This window comes from Gymnoscopelus braueri (assembly GCF_963280865.1).
Source record: "Gymnoscopelus braueri genome assembly, chromosome: 12".
NCBI classification, from domain to species: Eukaryota; Metazoa; Chordata; class Actinopteri; order Myctophiformes; family Myctophidae; genus Gymnoscopelus; species Gymnoscopelus braueri.
This window is the reverse complement of record NC_137614.1, coordinates 43,567,360-43,591,184: the sequence shown is the minus strand read 5'-3', so window position 1 is coordinate 43,591,184 and position 23,825 is coordinate 43,567,360. Positions and strand designations below refer to the sequence as shown.

At 44.1% G+C, this 23,825-nt stretch overlaps 1 protein-coding gene across 1 annotated transcript in view; it reads right to left on the bottom strand.

Moving 5' to 3' along the window:
• Positions 1–6,571: 6,571 nt before the first annotated feature.
• bmp7b (bone morphogenetic protein 7b) overlaps positions 6,572–23,825 on the bottom strand; it is a 32,193-nt gene continuing 14,939 nt past the window's right edge. The window contains exons 2-7 of the mRNA XM_080444420.1: positions 21,902–22,094; positions 19,214–19,362; positions 16,150–16,353; positions 11,190–11,266; positions 10,460–10,570; positions 6,572–9,463 (exon numbers count right to left, since the gene is read on the bottom strand). Of these exons, the coding sequence (XP_080300546.1) occupies positions 9,314–9,463; positions 10,460–10,570; positions 11,190–11,266; positions 16,150–16,353; positions 19,214–19,362; positions 21,902–22,094 (884 nt within the window). The 3' untranslated portion in view covers positions 6,572–9,313. The remainder of the gene's footprint in view (positions 9,464–10,459; positions 10,571–11,189; positions 11,267–16,149; positions 16,354–19,213; positions 19,363–21,901; positions 22,095–23,825) is intronic.

The following is a 23,825-nucleotide window of genomic DNA, read 5'->3' as shown; positions in this document are numbered from 1 at the left end:
TTGTAGATTTAACCACTTCAGCTCTGTATACATTTCGGCCATTTGAAAATATTTTGATGCATATACTTTAGTACTTTTACTCAAGTACATTTTTAGTTCCGGACTCTTACTTGTAACAATGTATTTCTACATAGCAGTATTGATACTTTTACTTAACTAAAATGATTGATTACTTTTTCCACCACTGACTGTCACCAGTACTGGTGACAATAGATTTATAGTGTAATAGAGTAGTAATAGAGTAGATTAATAGTGTTGACGGTTGACAATGTGTTGCAGAATGGGTGTGGCTAATAGGCCTACAGCGCAAACACATCATCAGTGGTGAAAAAAAGTACTCAATTGTTTTACTTAAGTAAAAGTATCAATACTGCAATGTAGAAGTACTCTGTTACAAGAAAAAGTGCGGAATTAAAAATGTACTTGATTAAAAGTACAAAAGTATTGGTATCAAAATGTACTTAAAGTACCAAAAGTAAAAGTACTAAAATGTTTGAATAGCAGATCTACAAGCTCACAACACGTTGTGATCCGACACGTTGTGAGCTTGTAGATCTGCTATTTTCAAATAGCCTAGGTATAAAATAGGGCTAAAGTGGTTAATGTATGTTTTATAATGTAATAATGTATATCTGCAAAGTAACTAGTAACTAAAGTTTTCAAATAATTGTAGTGGAGTAAAAGCAAAAGCAAAACAATATTTGCCTCTGAGATGTAGTGGAGTAGAAGTAAAAGTATTGAAAATTGGAAATACTCCAATAAAGTAAAAAATACCTCAAAAGTGTACTTAAGTACAGTACTTGAGTAAATGTACTTAGTTACACCTCTGTACATCATCCTATAAACATATTATGAACACAGAATAAAAACGGTACTCCATCTGCTTAATAAGCCAATACAACAATTAAACTAGAATATTCGCAATTCTGGGAAATTGCAAAGTGTGGTTGCGCCGACGGCAGTCGTGGGTCGCGGCCGCCGGGACTCGAGGAATACGTTGGGAGGAATACGGTTGGAGGCCGTGCGACGTGTGATTCGAATTCGGTGCCGATCGGATCCTGCTTTCGTGATACGTGGCGTTTTGATTTAAAGAAATAGGCCCCTCCCACTAAAGAAACAGGCCCCTCCCACAAATGTAACGGGTCAATCATATTGTCACCTCACTCCTGAGATCACCTGCTTTTCATTTTGAGAGGACTGTTCCCCCCCAAAATCATGTTTTTGCATCAGACGGTTATATTTTGTGCATTTGTGGCGCCCCTATGGATCAAAGTGGAAATGCTTTTGGGTATTTGTTAAGTAAACCACCCTTGACATGTGATTAAAATTTGGGATTGACTGGACGTTTCGTTCATGATTTTTGTTTTTGTAAAACAGGCCCCTCACACTAACTTTGGAAGCCAATTACGGACGAACGGTAAGGACTATCAAAATGCCGTCTGGATATGTTTATCGCATGGGTCCAGAAATCATGTGTACCGAAAATTCAAAATGGCGGAAAATCTATCCAGATGCAAATGAACGTGGCCTATAGAGGGAGTTGCGTCATGACCCAAGGAATCCAGGGGAAAATATTGTTTTATTCTACCTATGGTTCAAGAGTTATAGGCCAAGAGGTAAAGTGGACTGTTATAGTGCCACCATGAGGCTGACAAGTGTAATATTTTTTTTGATAATTTTGCACTAAATTATGAACCTAACCTCCAAGTCTTGTAACTCTAGCCCTTACAGTTTCCGAGAAAAAAATACTTAAATTCAAGTTTTTTCATTTTCCCATTAAAGTCCATGGGGAAATTTAATGCACTAATAAATCAATATCAATTAAACTATATAACCAATCTCTTAGCAAAATACAAGCACACGATTCCCGGTGAAGCCGGTCAATTTGACATATGGCACGAGTCTGGCGAAAACTGTGGGAGGAGTAGCGGGCAAAATAAAGTTCATCTAGAAATAATAAAGTGGGAAGATTACTATTGTCTGGTTGCCCTGTTAGTGTTAGGGCAGAGAGACAGCGTGATCCCAAACCGACGTTGGCGGTCGCCGTGGCAGAGTCGGTCAGAGTCGGTTTCGGTGTCGGTGTCCGCCGCGGCGGAGTCGGTCTCCGCCGCTCCCGCCGACCATTTCTGCAGTCCTCTGGCGCGGCTGTTCACCCCCCCGCATTCCCCCCCGGACCCCCCCACCCGGCCTAAGCGGTCACTCATAATTTTAATTGTAGATCGGCATATTTTGCGCATTGAGACAGAGCAGTTGAGATTTCATTAGGCCAGATCTCTGTCAATTTTACTTTTCTATTTTACTTTTTTCTTATGATTTATTATAATTTATTTTCTCTCTATCAAACGATATCAAGCCGGAGTTTTCCACGCACGTGGTAAGTGCATGCTGTAACATAATAATACACAACGTCTACTGTACATATATAGCCCACTGTAGGCTAACATTCTTGGGGGTCTTCTTAGGGACCCCCAAGCTCCTCCTTAGCGCCGCCTATGGAGTGGTTTCAGAAAAGAAAAAAGAAAAAAAGTAAACCGAAAAAAAGGCGTGTCTGTCTGTCTGTCTATCTAACTATCTATCTACAGCGATATGTACCGCTTGTCTAAAGCTGCCCCCCCCCCCCATAAATAATACACTATCAGTCCAGTAATGACAGCCCCGAATTTAAGCTCACAACGCGGTGATCAGCAACACGTTGTTGTGAGCTTGTAGATCTGTAACACTGACTGACACCTTTGTATGATTAATGATGCTTGTTGCATGTAGGAGGTGGGTTAATAATTATGAGAATAAAAGTATAGTTTCAGCTCATTCTGGTCAGTCCATAAATGTTGTATTCAGAATAATAAAAAACATATTATTATTATGCTATTATTATTATTATTATTATGATTAACCCTATTACGCTATTATTATTATTATTACCTTTATTATTATTATTACTATTATTATTTTAAAATATTATCTACAGAAATTCACTAAACCTGTGTGTGTGTGTGTCTGTCTGTCTGTCTGTCTGTCTGTCTGTCTGTCTGTCTGTCTGTCTGTCTGTCTCGGGTATAACTTGGGCAATAGTTGCAGCCAGGTACACACTATTCCCCAGCAGAGGGCAGTATCCTCTATGTATGAAGAGGCCTTATCATTCATTGTGTGATTAAAGGAGCATTTAAACAACATCTGTATGGGGGGGGGGGTGCTATCCAGGGTGAGTAAGATGATAGCAACCAGTGAGGTGTGGCCGGTGTTGCCAGGTCTGCTTATTATAAGCGACTTTGGGCTTGTTTTTCTGTAAAGTTGCTTGTAAATGTTGATAGTTGTGCGTTGCGGCTTGTAGATTGTAGATTTCAAATATCAGATGCATGCTTAAAGTGGTCATGTGGCCTAGCCGCATCTTTTGGTTGCTTATTTCTCTCGCAAAATCTGGCAACACTGTCACTACAACTGACACCAGGAGACCAACAGACAGTCAGGCGCCATTGACACACATAAACACACAAAACTGGTACCGGAAGTTCCGTGAAATACATTGGAGTCGATGAGAGCCGGCTGGACCAGCTTGTGAACAAACCCTATTTCTAAACGATTGGGACCTTTGTCATTTAATCGGATCAGGAATATAAAAGAAGAAATATCACAAGTTGTTTTCTAATCATTTGTTTTTCGATGTGCACACACACACATGTGTAAACAGCTCCATGTATCGTTTCTGGCTCAGCAGAATCGCGAGATGTGGTCGTCAGGCTGTCAATGACCTCGCGATACTTTGGCACGTTCAGAAAAGTACTCTTTAGATACTTCAATAAAATTATACAGTGTACACATTGAAAAGCAACACAGCAGAAAACAATGTGTGATATGTCTTATTTTATTTTCCTGGGCCGAGTATTTTACAAAGGTCGCAGTCGTTCAGAAATAGTGTTTGTTCATAAGCTGGTCCACCTGGCCCTCATTGACTTCAATGTATTCCACAAACTCTCGGCTGCAGTTTGCCTCCCAGTGTCCCAGAATCTGCCGGCTGGAACTGCTGGATAGCGAAAATGACGTAGATGACCGTACCTTCTTTTTATTTACCTTGCTCCCGACCAGGAAACCAGTGCTGTGGGAACCATAGGTGGGAACCAGCACACGGGCATAAATCATGAGGACGTTCCCCACCAACGTACCTGTGTGATGCGTTGGAGATCTGCTATTTTCACTATTATTGATATTTTTTGTACTTTGTAATTTGTACTAAATTACAAAGTATTTTTAAAAGCAAGTACTCCGGCACTTTAACTCAAGTACAAATTCGACAGAGTAATTGTTGTTGAGTAATATTTGACCAGGAGCATCTCTATTCTATACTTTGACCCAAGTACTGGGGCTTAGTACTTCGCCCCACCACTGGAGATGACTGGAGACACTGCTGGAGGACTCGTCCGAGGACGACCTAGAGAGACACACAGATTATGATCCATATCATAATCTTATTCAACCAAATGAAATGTAATTCAGATGTGTTTAAGTTGGAGATTTCAGGAATGTTGGGCAACATTTCTTTTTGTATAATAACCAGAGCCAAGCCATGTGCGGTAATAAAGGAAAAGTTTACAAAATGTCAGTCTGTTTGCTAATGTATGTACACGTGTGTATACATTAGTGTGTGCGCACGCGTATGTACGTGAATGCATGAGCTGGAAGGGCTCTTGGGCAATGTAAATACCCCTCAATCCCTCATTCCTCATAAGTTTGTGGAAGGAACAGTGGAGTCTGTTTGGTCCCATAAAACAATGTGACACCAGGAGGAAGCCAGAGAGTATAGATGAACGTGAGGTCTTGGGAGGCAGAATGGAGCTGGTGTTGGGGAGGTTAGGGGTTGAGTGTAGAGGAATTGGAGGAGTAGGGGGAGGCTTAACCACTTAAAACCTCTATACTTCGTGACCACGGTCCCCCAGGGGTCTGTACTCGGTCCCATCCTGTCAAAAATAGCCGCTCTACAAGCTCACAATGTGCCGCGTTGCGATGCATTGTGAGCTTGTAGATCTGCCATTGTCGCCGAATGTTTTCGCTGGATGTTCGCCTATTAGGATATGCCCAATATAGGGACGCTAGGGTCCATGTGGTTAAAAGACTCTTGCGCACTCAACAAGAAACACAGAAATGAAGGACATATACTCACACAACGTCAGCATCCATGTCAACCTCTGTAGCAGGGTCAGGGAGCAACGACAGGGTTAAGCCAACTTTAACTTTAACTTACAGCTATTGCAAATATTCAATGTCATTCAAATAGACCATGTCATATGGGGCGGCAGTGGCTCAGGAGGTAGAGCGACCGCTTGGGAAAGTTCGATCCCAGGCTCCCCCAGAGTCAGTGTAGAAGTGTCCTTGAGCAAGAAATGAGCAGGTTGGTGCCTTGCATGGTTTCCTCCGCCGTCTGTGTGTGAATATATGTGTGTGAATGGGCGAATGTTATGGACACTGTAAAGCACCTGGGATAAAGGCGCTATATAAAATGCACCATTTACCAAATGGAACACCTTGCGGAATATCAATGTCCGCCAGGCTGAATTCAAGAACACTTCTACACGAAAGCACATTTGTGCAGAAACAGGAGATAGAGCTCATAGGAAAATGGAATTCAGCGTTCTACTGACGTGCCACCCGCAGTTAGGATCAGGGCAAGACAGGCATTGGAAGACACATGGAAGTAAACTCAGCCATGGTTGCTCTCTGGGTCTCTTGGCATGAAATGTCTCTTGACCCAGACACATGAACGCACACATACTGTATACTGTACACACACGCACGCACGCACGCACGCACGCACGCACGCACGCACGCACGCACGCACGCACGCACGCACGCACGCACGCACGCACGCACGCACGCACGCACGCACGCACGCACGCACGCACGCACGCACGCACGCACGCACGCACGCACGCACGCACGCACGCACGCACGCACGCACGCACGCACGCACGCACGCACACACACAGTGTCTGTGCCTGCATAGACACACATGTTCACAGACAGACACAAGCATGCATGTACTCTCACACTCACACACACACACACGCACGCACGCACGCACACACACACACACACACACACACGCACGCATGCATGCACACGCACACGCACACTCACACACACACACACACACACACACACACACACACACACACGCATGCACGCACGCACACACACACACACGCATGCATGCATGCACACGCACACGCACACGCACACACACACGCACACACAGAGGCACAGAGTTTAATAGGGCTGGAAGTCTGCGGGTGGCATGGATAACTAATCTAAACCAGGCTTTGTAATAAACAGACAGAATGCTGGGGGGGGGGGTGTAGATCGGTGCAGGCCGGGCACACATGGTCGAGAGGGGTGGAGGGCATAGTGGTTCGGAGGGCTCACAATAATGTGCTGGTGAATGTGGATTTGCATGCATGTGTGTGTGAGTGAGTGAGAGAGAGAGAGAGAGAGAGTGTGCCAGTTATCAGCATGCGTCCTCTTGGCGATTTCAATTCCACTCACTGGCCAGATGTGCAAAGAAAAGGCATTTCACAAGCTGTTCATTGTTGCTTTTCTCCCAGTTTATTGTTGTACCGGTTCAGCAGTAAAACATGGATGGAAGCGGGGGGGTGGGGAGGGGCATTGTTTCAGGATAACATGGAACAGCGGCCCCACCAGCTCTCAACAAATAAGGCCTTTTAGATAAAGCCTAATTTAGACGGAAGACTGTATTGCAACAGAGAAACAGGGACCTGAGAGTTGCTTGTACACAGAACAAGTTGTGCCTAGTACAGATATTTCTCTCTCTGTCTCTTTCTCAACATTTTAGCTGATGGTGATCCCAACAACCTATTTGAGGTTTAACCACGTCAGCCCTATTTTCAAGATTCTTCAACATTTTTCTGAATTCTTCTGAATTTTTCAAAATCTTTTTGAAAGTAGCCGATCTACAAGCTCACAGTGAGCTGCTACTTTCGAAAAAGTTTGACAAATTTCTGCCTATGAACCAAAATAGGATACGCCATGCAGGGTTAAAGTGGTTAAATCACCGTCTTGATCTTAAGCAAACAACTTAACCGTTGTCTTATTTTCAACACTTGAGACGAATGTGAATGTGTCTGTACGCTACGTGGCAATACATTCTCTGACTGACACAGAGGAGCACGATTATGGCGAAGAGAGTCAAGGACTGAAGCATTTCCCATGACAAATCTGTTGCTCCATGTACTTAAGATGATAGATTTACCACGCCTGCACCACCAGTGTGCGCCGTGCAATATTATTCCGAAAAACTGAGAGGGCGAGTATGGGAGAGAGAGAGGGAGAGGGAGAGGGAGAGGGACAGGGAGACATACAGTACAGACAGACAGACAGACAGACAGAGATTCACACGGAGTTGGAGGTACAAAAAAGGAGAGAGTCTGAATTTGTCGGCTTGTGTCAAAGTCATATTCTGCCAACATTGTTATCAGTTTCTCAGAGCTGGTGTGATGAACCATTACTTACAAAAGACATGTACTATAACACAGGCGCACTTGTGTACAGAGAGAAACACGACCCCCAACATTGACATTCCCAAGAAATAAATACACTTCTCACTTTGTTTTGAAAAACTATTTACACGGTATTATACATAGAAGAGCTCAAAGATTCAGAACCTATGCGTCCAGGTCTCTCAGTCATAAAAAATACAGAAAGCAACATCTAACAGTACAGTAAGAAAATCACTTGAACTACAATAGAAAATAATTGAAATGAACAAAATATTTTGTTTTGACTGTGTATTAATATACAATCACTGCTTTAAATGTCTCATTATACACAGTAGAAAGCACGTGTTTTGTGTGTGCGTTTGTGTGTGCACGTGTACACGTGCGTGTGTGTGGGTGTGCATGTCGGTGTTTGAAATGTTCCTCCGCCTCAATTTCTTTCTTTCTCTCTTGGTTCCTCTAGTGGTTCTCAACCTTTTCTGGATCAGGGCCCACTTGAAAGTCTCAAAAGCGTGCATTTAATGATAAATCAATCAAACTTTTGTGTGCCGGCTTGGATCAATGGAACAAACATAGTTTACTTTGCGTTCCTATATATTGGTGTGACAAGGTCTTTTTGAGCGGTGTAACCGCTCCTATAAGTGGGTTTAGGACCCATCCGTGGTGAAAGTTTTTCTTTCCGTCACGAAAATGTGTCTTTCGCTGTGACGCCATGCTGTGGAAAACACGCCCATAGGCTAAGCTCTGCAGGACGTGCTGTGATTGGCTAGCGAGACACATGATGAAATTAACTTCAAACTTCGTAGACGCGCTGTGATTGGCTAGCGGGACGCATGATGAAATTAATAACTCATAAATAGCACCGCTCACTTCACACTGGGTGTGATTTTTGCCAGACCCAAGGGGTCGGGCTTACATGAGGCTTTGTATCTGTTTTCTCCATACATGGTATGTCACTTTGTCCCCCGGCCCCAGCCAAAAAAGTCTGTCCCTCTTTCGTCGTAGAAGGGACACACGTCATGCGAAGCCCGGCCATTCAGATTTCAACCACTAGGGGTCTGGCAGTACCAGGTCTCCTGGTTCTAGTTTATATTCATGTTATATTATGATTAAAATCTTAATGTTTTGGCAATTATTTGGGGGCCTACTTTGCAATATCCTCACGGCACCACAGCTTGGGAATCGCTGCTCTAGTCCAACTCGCTGCTCTAGTCCAACTCTTCCTTGAAACTACAAAATATTGTTAAAAAAATTGCCAGCCACTGTTCAACACATGTAATGGTGTGATGGGACAGGAAGGTTGAATGTGTGTGTGTTTGGGGCACAGTGTTTACTTCAGATGAACCTCCAGCTAAATAAGTTTCCCTCCGCCCAGTAAACGGGCTTCAACTAAGTCCTCAAAATGTTTGCATTGACATTATGTTTACGTATAAGTACGTATAAGTGTGTGTGTGTGTGTGTGTGTGTGTGTGTGTGTGTGTGTGTGCGTGCGTGCGTGCGTGCGTGTGTGTGTGTGTGTGTGTGTGTGTGTGTGTGTGTGTGTGTGTGTTTTTCAATGTTTGACATGTCAAGCCAAACATGGTGGTAGACGGCCTGCATGCATGCATGCTTGCATGTCTCTGAACACATGCAGGTGTTGTTGCACACATGTGTGCACGTGTGCATTTGTTTGTGTGCGCACATGCGAGTGATGGTGCATTCACACATAAATGCATGTTTTTGTTGTTTGTTTTATTGTTCTTGCATATGCAAATGCATATGCATCTGCGTGTGTGCGTGTGTGCATGTGTGTGTGTAAAGTTGCTGACAGTCTAGTGGCAGCCACAGGCTCTGACCACCATGTTGCGGTATTTCTTCAGGATGACATTGGAGCTGTCATCGAAATAGAGGACTGAGATGGCGTGGAGCTGCGTGGGAGCGCAGCAGGGCTTTGGAACCGTTTCTGGGTTGATGAAGTGAACCTGCCATGAAGGGAAGATGATGGAGAGTGAACGCCAATTCATGCTTCGTTGCATGCCTGTTGCTTGCCCAAAATAACAGATTTACAAGCGGGGGAAAAAATGGCCCGGTATAAATTACGCTCAAGATGGAGACTTAGGCTTTGCTCAGACAGCAGGCAAATCCGATTTGTTTCTCTAATCTGATCCTTAGGACTGCCTGTCCACATTTGTACGTGTTTCCATGTGGTTTTCCCCTGTTCAGACTTTATAAAACCAATCTAATTCCAATCTGGATAGGCCAAAAAAAGATTCTTGCTACAGTCGTCTCGCATAGCCAGACAATCAGAGTCTTGAGAGCTTACCGATTAACCAGCAAACAAGAGTACGCTATCGAACAAGTGGCAAAAATAATATGAAGAACCGCCCTAAAGTCTTTGGATTGGTTTTGCAATAGATTTATTTTGTAAAGCTCTGAATTGTTTCCACCCATTTTTATCAGGTACATGAATTTAGATATCTTTAACCAGAAATATTGGTGGGCGGAGATGTTCTGGCTACGCAAGACTAACGACGTCCTAACGATTACACAGGCATAACACAACATTTACCCGCATGGGAGAGTTTATGCCACACAGAATGAGAATGCTGTTAAATGTAATTAAATGAAATGAAAGAGAGATGGAACACACAGTATGACATTAATAGGGGGAGAAAAATGAAGTTGATACTGTACTTCCTGTGAAATAGCCTTGACTGCACTGCCTCAAAAACATGCTGACCACCAAGTTTCAAGGTCTGATCAGGAAAATATAAACCAAATAAGAGCAGGCATTTGTGCTGTGAAAATCCTTTACACGATGACAAGTCCACTTAACTTCAACCTGACAATATTTTCAAATGTTTTCAAGATCTGATAGAAGCGGTGTTCTCTTGACATTTGGGCATGATTAGACCCTGACACGGCTGCCGGCAATGCACTATGGGGGGTTTATGTTTCCCGTTGTCATGGCTACTTACGAGTGTTTGCACAATGGCGTGGTTTGTGGCATTCATATAGGAGTTCAGTGGGAAGGCACACTCTCCCTCACAATAGTAGGCCGCATAGCCCTCTGGAGCAATGATCCAGTCCTGTAGGCGAAATGGGAGACAGCCCGAGGAGAAAAGATAGGAAAAACAAGCTAGTTAGAGACAGCAGAACAAGGAACTATTGAGGTACTATTTAACCTGTACTTTTCCAGGAAGTCCCATGGAGATACACATCTCTTTTACAAGGGAGACCTGAAACTAGCTACACCGGCGCCCCGGCGTAGTGGGTGTAATGTTATGGCTGTTTGTTTGCTACTGTCGCGAAGATAACTCGGACTGTTTTGATACGATTTGAATCAGACATGGCAGATGAGTTGAGGGTAAAGGTTAGGAAATTAACTAATGTTTTTTTACCCCCTAATTGGTCAAAGGTCAAGGTCACAGTGCAAGTTCAAAGTTCAATGGCCATGCGTATAGATACTGTACTGTAGAATTCATGAGGTGCGAGTGTAGCTACTTTTGAGAGCATTTGCAGTTATTTGTGTGATGTATAACCATTGTGGACATGCTGAAGTGGCAACTCAGTCAGTATGTTTAAAAGAAGAGAGAGAGAGAGAGAGAGAGAGAGAGAGAGAGAGAGAGAGAGAGAGAGAGAGAGAGAGAGAGAGAGAGAGAGAGAAAGAGAGCGGGCAGAGGAATGTGTGTGGGGTGCTTTCCGTACCTGCCACCCCAGATCTCTGAAACTGACGTAGAGCTCATGTTTCTTACATGCCTGCTTCTGATCAGCACTGCTGTTCTCTGAGAGAGAGAGAGAGAGAGAGAGAGAGAGAGAGAGAGAGAGAGAGAGAGAGAGCGAGAGAGAGCGAGAGAGGGGGGAGATATTTTACATCATTGAATGTGATACCACGTTCAGACCAGGCATTCGCATTTACTAACACCCCAATTGGACACCACAGTACCACATGATGCAGAGCACAGCTGAACAGTCCAAATTACGAACATTAACCTCTCAGACTGGTAATTGCTGTAAATGAACGGCCCACCTGCCTGTCCTGTACCCAGACCTCGCTCCCTTTTGGGGGGTGGCTAAAACAGATGTGCACGGCACAGAGAGTACAGGCTGGCCGTGCCACATTCTCCATAACTCAATCCCACCTCCTTTCAACCCCCACCCCACCCCACCTCCTGTCCTGCTTCCTTCATTTATATCTGCTTCCATTCTACCATTCCTCTCTCACCCCTGTACCCCTCCATATGTCGGTACTGAATACTGTGTCCTCTATCCGGAGACCCCCCTCCCCCCCCCCCCCTCCCCCCCCCCCTCCCTCTCTCCTGCCCTCTGGGGCTCTGGGGAACATTAGTCGCTGCGAGTGGTTCAGATTGAGAATGATCACGAGCAACTGGTTCTCATCAGGCCTTTAACCCTTTAAGACCGGGAAAGCATCATTTGTGTCGTTTTCAGATTTCTTTGGCTATTACAAAAATAGAAGCTCGTAGAAGCTACGAACTTGTAGATCTGCTATTTTTGGAAAAAAAAGTTGTGAAAATCTTTGAATATATATATACATTTTTAACTCAAATCTTTGCCTCTGGGGGGTCCCTTGAACAAAATATTTTCAGATGGGGGTCCGCGGCCAAACACATATAATTTTGGGGGTCCTTGACATGAAAAAGCTTGAGAACCACTGATATGTATAGCAACATACGTCTCCAAAAAAAAAACTGTTAGGATTTAGAAGACATTTGTAGAATCCCCCAGAAGCAAAGATTTGAGTCAAAAAATTTCGCTTTAAAATATATATATAATTATATTCAAAGATTTGCACAAACTTTCATGATTTTTCAAAAATAGCAGATCTACAAGCTCGTCGCGCGGCACTCGGTGCCGCGCGACGAGCTTGTATATCTGCTATTTTTGAATAGCCAAAGTATAAAATATGGATAAAGTGGTGACACAGGTGCGTTCCCGGTCAAAATGGGTTAAAGACCAAGTATCCAGCGCTCAGAAACAGGCCCGTTTGGCCCATGTGTTGTGGCCCGGCCTGCCCCGTAGCACGGCCCCGCAGATGTGTTTTCTGCCATAAAAGCCTTTTGGCCCCGGCCTCGCCTCCACAATACAGCGACGATGCTGGCCCCCGGCCCGCTCTGTATAATGCTGGTGTAAATAAACAAACGACGGCGGAGGGCTATTTGAAGCCCAGGCATTATGGTCTAATGTTTCAGTGCTTCGCATAAACACAGCGCGCTCGCACCTCCAGCACCCAAAAAGGCCCCCAGTACGCACGCTTTGTTATCAGAGCTCCGCCGCGTTCAAAGCCAAGAGGCGTTCTATTGTTGGTTCTGGAAGTGTGTGTGTGTGTGTGTGTGTGTGTGTGTGTGTGTGTGTGTGTGTGTGTGTGTGTGTGTGTGTGTGTGTGTGTGTGTGTGTGTGTGTGTGCGTGCGTGCGTGCGTGCGTGCGTGCGTGCGTGCGTGCGTGCGTGCGTGCGTGCGTGCGTGCGTGCGTGCGTGCGTGCGTGCGTGCGTGCGTGCGTGCGTGCGTGCGTGCGTGCGTGCGTGCGTGCGTGCGTGCGTGCGTGTGTGCGCGCGTGTGTGCGTGTGTGTATGTGTGTGCAGTGGTGTAAAGTAACTAAAGCACATGTACTCAAGTACTGTACTTAAGTAAAGTTTTTACTGGAGTATGTCAGTACTTTTACTCCACTACAATTATTTGAGAACTTTAGTTACTAGTTACTTTTCAGATATACATTATTATATTATAAAACATACATTAACCACTTCAGCCCTATTTTATACCTAGGCTATTTGAAAACAGACGATCTACAAGCTCACAACGCGTATCATCGCGACGCGTTGTGAGCTTATAGATCTGCTATCTTCAAACATTTTGGTACTTTCACTTTTGGTACTTTAAGTACATTTTGATACCATTACTTTTGCACTTTTACTCTTTTGGAATTCCGGAATTTTACTTGTAAAGGAGTATTTCTATATTGCAGTATTGGTACTTTTACCTAAGTAAAATATCTGAGCACTTTTTCCACCACTGAGTATGTGTATGTGTGTGTAGGCACGCGCAACTGTGTGCCCGCGCATGTGGCTGCGTACATATGTCTTGGCCCTGGTGGGGAGCTTTTCACGGGGATAAAGACATTCCAGTTCATCTGTATCTGATTCCAGTGATTCCACCTGCAGATAACACTAGCCAGGCCTGCATGAGGAGAGCGGGCACACACGCAGCTCAGCAGCAATAAATCACAACTGGCTGCCCTAAGATCCCAAACACCGAACATACGGACGTATGTATACGATACGTACAGTATGTACGCACAATGTTTGGAACCTAGGCAACCGGTGCTGATTTATGGGGCACACTTGTACTTACACAGACACACACACACACACACACACACACGTGCGGTGCGCATGTTTGTATTGTTATACTTGTGAGGATTATAAAGATTTTAGGACGTTGATTTTGTAAATGCCATTTTTAACCCTAACCCTGCAAAGCCTGAGTTGAACAGCTTGCCGGGGTCGCACGCCCAAAATAGCCGATCTGCAAGCTCTGCAAGTTTGTGAGCTTGTAGATCAGCTATTTGGGTTCGTGCAACTATGTATAAATCACACATAAATCTAAAATACAAAATTCTATAACCATAAAACAACCATTTTTCTTGTGAAGATGGTGTGGTCCTCACAATGTATATTTCTCAAATTCTACTGTAACTTGGGGGGAGTGGGGACATTTGGCCCTCACAAGTATAGTAACACAAGTACACACACGCACACGCACACGCACACACACACACACACACACACACACACACACACACACACACACACACACACAGAGAGAGAGAGAGAGAGAGAGAGCAAGGTCCCTTAAGACCTCTACACACTGTACGATATTTGAAATGGTTGGCGAGTGAACAGATCGTTAAGCATTTCACATTGCACGAGTTTCTCTCTTGAAATCGGGCTAAATATATCGTTGTGATTCTCGCACGATTGATTGGTCGGCGACAGGGGTTCACTGATTACAAGATATTTCACCACGATGTGATCCCGACCCAATACATACATTTGTTTTTATTCCAAACGTCTCACGAAAACGTGAAAGGCTCCCGTGATATTATGCGCGAGACCGAGACAGGACGCTAATGATTGACATTAAATCATTCTCAATTTCTCTGTATTTCTCTCTCTCTCTCTCTCTCTCTCTCTCTCTCCCTCTCTGAAACAAACAAACGTTTCAAAAGTCAACCAGAGTCCAATTCAGATCAGAAGCAGTGTTGCCGTGTCCGCTTATTATAAGCGCGTTGCTTGTAAAAAATATTGATGGTTGCGTTTCTTTTTAGCTTATTTCCAAAGTGTAGTTGCTTATTTGGCTTCATTTCTTAACGTTGCTTTTTTTCTTTGAAAATAGTTGCGACGCGTTGTGAGCTTGTAGATCGGCTATTTTATTTGTATATAGGTTTAAAGTGCTCATGCAGCCTATAGTCGCTTTTGTTGGCCTTGTTTTCATAGACCTGGTTGCTTATTTCTCGCGCAAAACCTGGCAATACCGTTCAGAGATACGTGCGTCACGCACACACACACACACACACACACACACACACACACACACACACACACACACACACACACACACACACACACACACACACACACACACACACACACACACACACACACACACACACACACACAGCTCTCTCTCTCTGTCTGCAAGCCCTATTCCTCTCTAATAATAAACAGCCCCATCATCGTGCAGGCTCGCTCACTCTCTATCAATCTGTTTATCATGTTTAACTAATACAGGACTGGACTGTCTGTACGGTAATATTGCGGTTCTATGCGGGAGGACTAGCCACGGTGCGTCTCTGCTGTATTAGACTCAACAGTGAATCATGCTGATAATAAAATAGTTTTCCCACCAGCTACCTCGCTGGCTGGTACTGAGCTCTGATTGGCTGTAGCACGGCTCTCATCGGGTCCGACAAACCCAAATATCCAACATGCTAGAAAAGTAAAAATGATCGGGAACGGCTCGCCGAGCGCAATTTATCGGGGTGTTTCTTCTCGGAGTACCTTACACTAGGGGTGGGACGATATGGGTACCTCACGATACGATATATATCACGATATTAGGCCCACGATAACAATATATATCACGATATTCGACGATGTTCGATATATTGCGATATCACGATATTCGATATATATTGCAAGAAATTTCACCAACGATATATCACGATATCTGAAAATATCGATATATTGCGATATCACGATATATTGCATGAAAATTCACCGACGATATATCACGATAGTCCTTGTATTCAATTCATAAACACATAAAATAGCACCAAACGGTTCAAAATCATCATTACACAAATACAGAGTAGGAAAAACAACGTATCACAAACTTAAAAAAAATAATAAAAAATTAATATCGATATTTTTCGGCAGTATATCGATTATTTATCGCGGGAGAAAGTATCGCGATATATCGATATATCGATATATCGTCCCACCCCTACCTTACACACTGCGCGATCAACACCTCGCCGAGGAACGCCCGATCTGGACTGAGATCGGTGGTTTTGTCGGTGATCACCCAAAAAATATCCCCGAGAGACAAATCGGGTCAAATATCGTGCAGCGTGTAGGAGGTCTTTACCTGCTATGTTGGCTACTCGGAGGGCCTCCTGGCCCTTGGCCCCCTTAGAGCGGTTGGGGTTGCGCTGCTTGGCGCCCCCTGGCGCCGAGCGGATGCTGCGCAGGTGCACCTCCGTGGCTTTGAAGAACGCCACCATGAAGGGCTGTTTATTCTGGGGCCCGCTGCGGCCAATCAGGCCCGCCACGCGAGGGTTAACGCTCTCGCCTGCAGGGGGAGACAGAGAGCACACTTACAATCTTGTGTATAAGGGCTCCCTTGAGACCACTGATATGTATTCACCCGTTTCCTAGGCTTTCCACTTCCTGTGTGTTTTCCACTTCCTGTCAATTTGATCCAATGAAATCCAATGAAACTGGTCAGGTGACTAATGATATCCAATGAAATCCAGGAAGTGGAAAACACACAGCCTAGGAAACAGGTGAATAGCAACATATGCTGTTAGGATTTAGAAGACATTTCTAGAATCCCCCAGAAGCAAAGATTTGAGTTAAAAATGTTCCTTTTAAAATTATATAATATATATTCAAAGATTTGGACACATTTTCACGAAAAAAAAAAAAAAATAGCAGATCTACAAGCTCGTAGCGCTACAAGCTTGTAGATCTGCTATTTTTAAATAGCCAAAGAAATCTAAAAATGACAGAGACTATATTCCCGGTCTAAATGGGTTAACCACTTGAGTTACAACTGACTGTAAATCTCTTCGCCGAAAATAGCCGATCTACAAGCTTACAACGCCCCTGTGAGCCTGCAGATCTGCTATTTTAGCCGAATGTTCCCCCCAGAATAGGAATGCTAGGGTTCAAGTGTATTTACTATACATTGTTGAGTCCCCCATGGCTCTATAGGCTCCCTTCTCTTTTTTTCCCTCTACACATCTCTTCGCTGAAACTAGCCGATCTACAAGCTCAGCTCACGTCGTGAGCTTGTAAGCTCAGCTATTATTTTTCGCCTAATGTTCGCCCCCAGAATATAGGGACGCCCAGGTTCATGTGGTTACAGTAAGTCATCTGGCAAAAGAGGGAGATTTTTTTTAATGAATCCACTTCCATGTGGAAGAAGGGGCGAGGTGAACGCCTTGGCAGTGTGTGCCTACTGAGTGTGTGTGTTTTAGGTGTGTGTGGTCCAGTCACTCCCTAATCAAAACCACCTCTAGTGTCTGTCATGCCGCAGTCCGCTGCACAAATGAGGTTTTCCTGTGAATTCCTTTCTCCTTTTCCCCTTGTCTGAAACGTCAAGACCAAATATAGAGCTGGACATCAAAGGAAGAAACCCTTGAGTATGTGTGTGCATGCGCGCGCGCGCGCTCGCGTGTGTGTGTGTGTGAGTGCGAGTGTGTTATAATGTGTGTGTATTCTCACACAGAGGAATGTGTGTTTGATCGCAGTGTGGAGGTAAACCCCGGCTGCTGGTCGCCTCTGGCGACGGGACGTCCCAACGCGCCTGTCTGCACACGCTCACCCATAACCCCTCCACCCAGCCAACACACACACACACACACACACACACACACACACACACAGCACACACAGCACACACACACACACACACACACACACACACACACACACACACACACACACACACACACATACAAACACACACACACACACACACACACACACACACACACACACACACACACACACACACACACACACACACACACACACACACACACACACACACACAGCACACACACACAGCCTCCCCCAGCAGCACCCTCCCTAAACATGAAAGGGATACACTGTCTGTTTTCTTCACCTAACATGTAACATCCTGCCATCCTCACAGACACGCTATCTGTCGTATTTATACACCACGCTGTTATCTATCCTCCTACATTACACTGGTTTGCTGATTAAAAGGTTGTTTTCCGATGATGACACAAATGCCCCTACATCTTAATTTCCAACTTGCTAATCTAGATGATAACGCTGTGTGTTTTCTGCACGGCTGCTGATGACGCTCTGGGTTTAATGACGATGACGGAAGACGACGACGACGGTGAACTGACGAGCGGCGTGCTGGTGTTTTTCGTTTCACTCTGATCTGGCACGGAATGAAAGCATTGCTGATTCTTTCGCAATGAAAACACTAAATCCTATGACCACATGTAGGCTTTGTTTTCAGACCGCGGTTCAGGCAAAATCTGCAGAAATGCGTTTCTCAAATCTGATCTTTAGGACTGGCTGTACAGTGTCCACGCTTGTTATTTGCAAGTGATCAGATCGGATTTGCGTCTTGGTAAATGGTTCATTTATATAGCGTCATTAGCACTGACGTCATCGACTGGCCTCCAAGTACAATGGTAATGTTTTACTGCTCTTAAGTACTCTGACAATGGGTACCATGGGTGTCTCCCGAGTTATAATTCCTAGTGGACGGCCCCGTTGGCCCTTAAGTCCAGCAGTTATTATCGTGAGAAGACAAACCTATTTTGGGAGAAATCTTAGCATAAAGTTAGCTACAAGATAACATTAACCAACAGCTGACCCGGATGTGTCCAAGGGTTTTTGGCTAAGCTCCTAGCCAACACGAGAGCATCAGTTGAAATTGGGGGTCTTCAACAGGGGGTCCGGGACACCTAGGGGGTCCTCAGAGATACTGCAGAGGGGCTGCCAAATCTTCGTGTGATAGGAACTTTATTAAAGATTTTCCATTAACCACTTGAACCCTAGCATCCCTATTCTTGGGGGGGGGACATTAGCCAAAAATAGCCGATCTACAAGCTCACAACGCATCGCAGACACGTTGTGTATTTCCGCTGATGAGGTTCGGTAGAGGGAAAAAAGAGCAGACCAAGTACAGAGCCAAAGGTTCAGGTTTACAAAGTATTGTGGGTTTTTAAGTGTTTTTTTTTTTACATTTCTGAAAATACACATTTAACATGAATCTAATATGTAGTCAGGGATCCCTGCTTCATCTCTCTCTCAGCTAAGGGGCTCCTTGGCCTGAATAACGTTGGAGACCCCTGGTCTTATGCGAATGCAACGTGCAGCGTTATCACCTAACCTTCTGTGAGAGCCAGGGAAACAGGGCTGTTCTCAGTGACTATACCCACCATCAGCCCTCTCCAGGGCCAGCTGCAGGCCCAGGTTCCTGCCCGGGTTTAGGACCCAGTGGTTACTGGTGGCTGTCACGTCAAACACCAGCCAGCCTTCCTCTGCGGCCCAGATCACCCGCGAGTCCAGCAGGAACAGATCTGACTCTCTGGAACGCAAGCATGCAACACACGCACACACACACACGCACACGCACACGCACACACACACACACACACACACACACACACACACACACACACACACCGTCAGATAAACAGGAGTAAACAAGGCTAGATGCACAGAGACTGATTGGAAGCGTGTGACACAGTTAATCCGTTTGAAATTTGAAATGGGGCAATGGAATGGCGTGAGCTAGTCTGACAGAGGAAAAGAGAAAAGGAGAGAGAGAGAAAGAGAGAGAAAGAGAGGAAGGAGAGGGGGCTCCAGACGGTGAAGCCCTGGGGAACACTTCATTTCCTTAATTGACAATAATGGCTTTATAAACGACCGGTCTTTTCATACACTACGTGCCGTCCATCACCGGCAGGAATTCACAGAGCGAGCCAGAGACACAGAAAGTCAAACAGACTTATGGTCCTTATACACACCGGGAGCATTTATCCTGTGCGATTAATTCGCCCGCAATTAGATATATATTTTGTTGTTGTTTATGTCATGAATACATTAGGCTGCACTAGCCTTCCTGCTTTCGTGTATAGAGGGGCGGGTTTAAAATCAGGGCGGAGAGAATGCGCCTGATCCCATTGGTTCACCGATCTGTCCGTCAACCCCCGCCCCGTCAACACAACATTACGAGCGACGCCCACTGCACTCTGGTTGGTCGGGGAAATGAAACACTTCCTATACCGGGTACACCGACGCGCTGGTCCAGGCTTTTATTTTTTAGCAAAACGATACAATAAAAGCCTAGAGATCGAGGCTATGAATACATTGACACAGAGTGCAAATATTATGAGGCGATAATGCAACACATGAATTGAATTAGGAACAGGGTCTGTGTTTCTCATCGAATAACGGCATCAACCTTGTGTGAATGATAAGGATAATAAATAACCTTGTGTGAATGAGGCATCAACTACTGTATATAAATAGTTTTGATGCGAAATACTCGTTTGCGACTTTCATATCGTTTATTTGAAAGGTCCTTGCACACAGAGTCGAGTCGGGGGGGAGGTTTCTGCAAAATATAAAAAGGACAACAAACCTTTTCACACAAACACATGCTTCTCTATGACCTCTTGCACACCAAATACGTCTTTACGAGGGTCTGTCTGTGTGTGTGTGTATGTGCGTCTGTCTGTGTCTGTGTTTAATCTGGCAAACCACTGGACCGATCTGTACCAGTAGGCCACAGAAGTAACTCATTTATTTTCATGTATGTTTTATCCTTCTGGGAAATATTTAAATAGAATTTTATAATGGATATAATGGAAGTGAAGGGGGCTATAATCGAGCTGAAATCTTGCTCAAATGTGGATTGGCTATTATCACCACGTAACATCGTCATATGACGAAGGATAAAAACAGGCTTTAAACATAATTACTCGCTGAGAGGAGGATGAAAAGACAAAACAAACAAAACAACTTAAGCAACGACAACAACAACGCTCATACTGTACACCCTAAGTATCATTGTTCAAAACTGGGTGAATCGCTTTCTGTTCATTCTCCGAACCGAGACCAGAATCCCTTGTTGCTTTCCTGTGGTCGTCCATGTAGCTGGAGCTGTGGCTTCTCGTGTGTCACCCTGCTCGGGTTCACTCGTGTACCCTGGACCTTTCGCTGGCCGTGGAATAAATGAGTGTGTTGTTCCCTCAGGACAACAGAAACCTTTAGGAGGGGTCGTGGAGCGCGGGACGCGGCCCATTCCAGAGAGCCCCCTTTGCCAGTGTGGGTTACATTACACCTTCCGGACGGCTCAGATTAGCCACATGGGGAAAATAGGGGAAAACTCCTACACTGTAAGAATACCGCACCGCAAGGGTCCACTTGGTTACATTTGTACACTATCGAGTGTTACGAAATGGATGAATGAACACTGAGGATTTTACTGTGTACTCTGGTTAGAAAAGCTTCCAGAACACGTGGCTGAGGGACTGGAAATGGAATACAATTACATGAAAAAAAAAAACCTTGGCATGCCGGTTCACAGTTACTACATACTAAACACCAATCTGGGAACCCATTCGATTAAAAAACAAGTGTGTGTGTGTGTGTGTGTGTGTGTGTGTGTGTGTGTGTGTGTGTGTTGTGTGTGTGTGTGTGTGTGTGTGTGTGTGTGCGTGTGCATGTGCGGACTAATCAATGCCAATCTTTGCATGCACACTGCCAGACGCCACAGAAGTTCCTCCACTATTCTTTTTGGTGCTCTCATCGACCTGAACTTTGATTGTAGATTCACAATATTTATCTGTGGAACCGAGTGTAATGCCTCAATTCCTACATTCCAAGTGCTTGTCAGGGTGGGGGTCCCCAGTTAAAATATGGTTCTTTTGGGGGGGGGGGGGGTCCCCAGTTCAAATATGATTATATGTCACGGCCTGAAAAGGTTGAGAACCACTGTCACAGATGACTGATGATGCTGGCCAAATGAAGTCTGAGATCCACAATGGAGCCATGCCGTTCCGATAAACATGATTTGATGATTCTAGACACAAACACAACAACCATGCACACACACATACCTGTCCGAGTGCTCTTCCAGTACTTGGTAGACACTGATGCGGAAGGTTTCGTTGTCGTAACGCTCGTGGATGAAGTCTTTATAAATGCGGAATTCTGCCGCCGTGACCGCCTCGCCCTCTGGGATACGCGACACGTCGAATCGGAACTCCCGATGGTGCCGTCGCACGGGCAGGAACTCCTTGTCATGCTCCACTGGAACACACAAACAAACATACATGTTCATGTCATGCACATTTACACTGAAGGGTTTCATCATGACTTATCCATGACTTCTTTTAACCACATTATCCCTGGCGTCCCTATTTTGGGCAAATCAAAAATAGCATATCTACAAGCTCGCAAGAGAGAATGTAAAGAGATTTACTGAACAATAATATCAATAATAAATCATTCTTACCATTTCCAATAACAATACAACTAAAATAACAAAAACAACATGGATTTAATATGGAACCTGCTACATCTCAACTAGTTATAATCAGGACCAGCTGCTATGCAGCCAGCTCTTTATGGAGGACTTAAAAGTTAGAAATAGAGCTAATCAACCCATTCCACATAATTGTTGCACAGTCCTTTCCCCAGTGGTGGAAAAAGTACTACTTTTTTTCAATACTGTATCAATACTGCGATGTAGAAATATTATAAGTAAAAGTCCGGAATTCAAAATGTACTTGAGTAAAAGTACAAAAGTATTAGCATCAAAATGTACTTAAAGCACCAAAAGTAGAAAGTACTCATTGTGCAGAATGTCCCATTTCAAGTTAAAAATGGATACAAATCTTTTGAAAATAGCAGATCTCGTGTACAAGCTTGTAGATCGGCTATTTTCAAATGTATATTTGACCTTAAGTGGTTAATGTATGTTTAGTAAAAAAAATCTAAACTAAAAAGTAACTACTGATTTTTAAAATAATTGCAGTGGAGTAAAAGTACAATATTTTCCTCAGAGATGTAGTGGAGTAGAAGTAAAAGTATTGAAAATTGGATATACTCCACTAAAGTAAAGATACCTCAAAATTGTACTTAAAGGGATACTTCACTTTCACATAAAATAAACATTAAAAATATATATTAAAAAAAAATGAAAGAAGTTATGGCAAAAATAAAGGCCCCCTCACACATTAGTAGGACACTCTAATGCGTGAGGGGGCCATGAATTTTCCATTACTTTTTTCATTTATTTTTAATATATTTTTTAAATGTTTCCCCGTCCCGAAAGTGAAGTATCCCTTTAAGTACAGTAAATGTATTAAGTTACTTTCCACCACTGGTCCTTTCCCATACAGCTTTTGAATCTATAAGGTACAAAGTCTGTGGAGACTTGTTTTCGGATGAAGTTTAAGGATCAACCTAACACATTTATTTTGAGAGGTATGCAGCTCTTTAAGGATCAAGAAGCTAGTGTACCAGGATGTAGAGGCAAAATCAAAATGACAAGAACCCCAGCCAATATTTCAAGAGCACTTCTATCTATCTATAAAAGTGAGGATATTCTGGCAAGAAATATTACTTTTTGACTGACGTTTTGAGATAACTTTTAGTGCCATACGCTCTCTCGGATAGTTTATTGTCTAATATGCAGTCAAAGTAAGTAACTGCTTCCTTGGCTGAAACTTCAAAGTCACCCCACTACTACCACTCTGAACCCGGGCGGATTCTTTAGTTTTGCATTAGACCCAAAGAGTAACAAGATGGAGAAACAACAAAGACTTCTTTGGTGCAGCATCGCTGCGGCGTTGATGCAGCTTTAGCCAAATGTCCATGACCTTTCCAAGACTTTTACAAAATTATGATTTCCCATAACTTTTCCAGAATGTTCATGGCCATACGAACCCTGATACATGTACACGGGAATTATCAAACAGATCATGGTTTGTTTTCACTCCAAATGTAATCAAGCCAAATGCCTTCAAGTGAACTTCA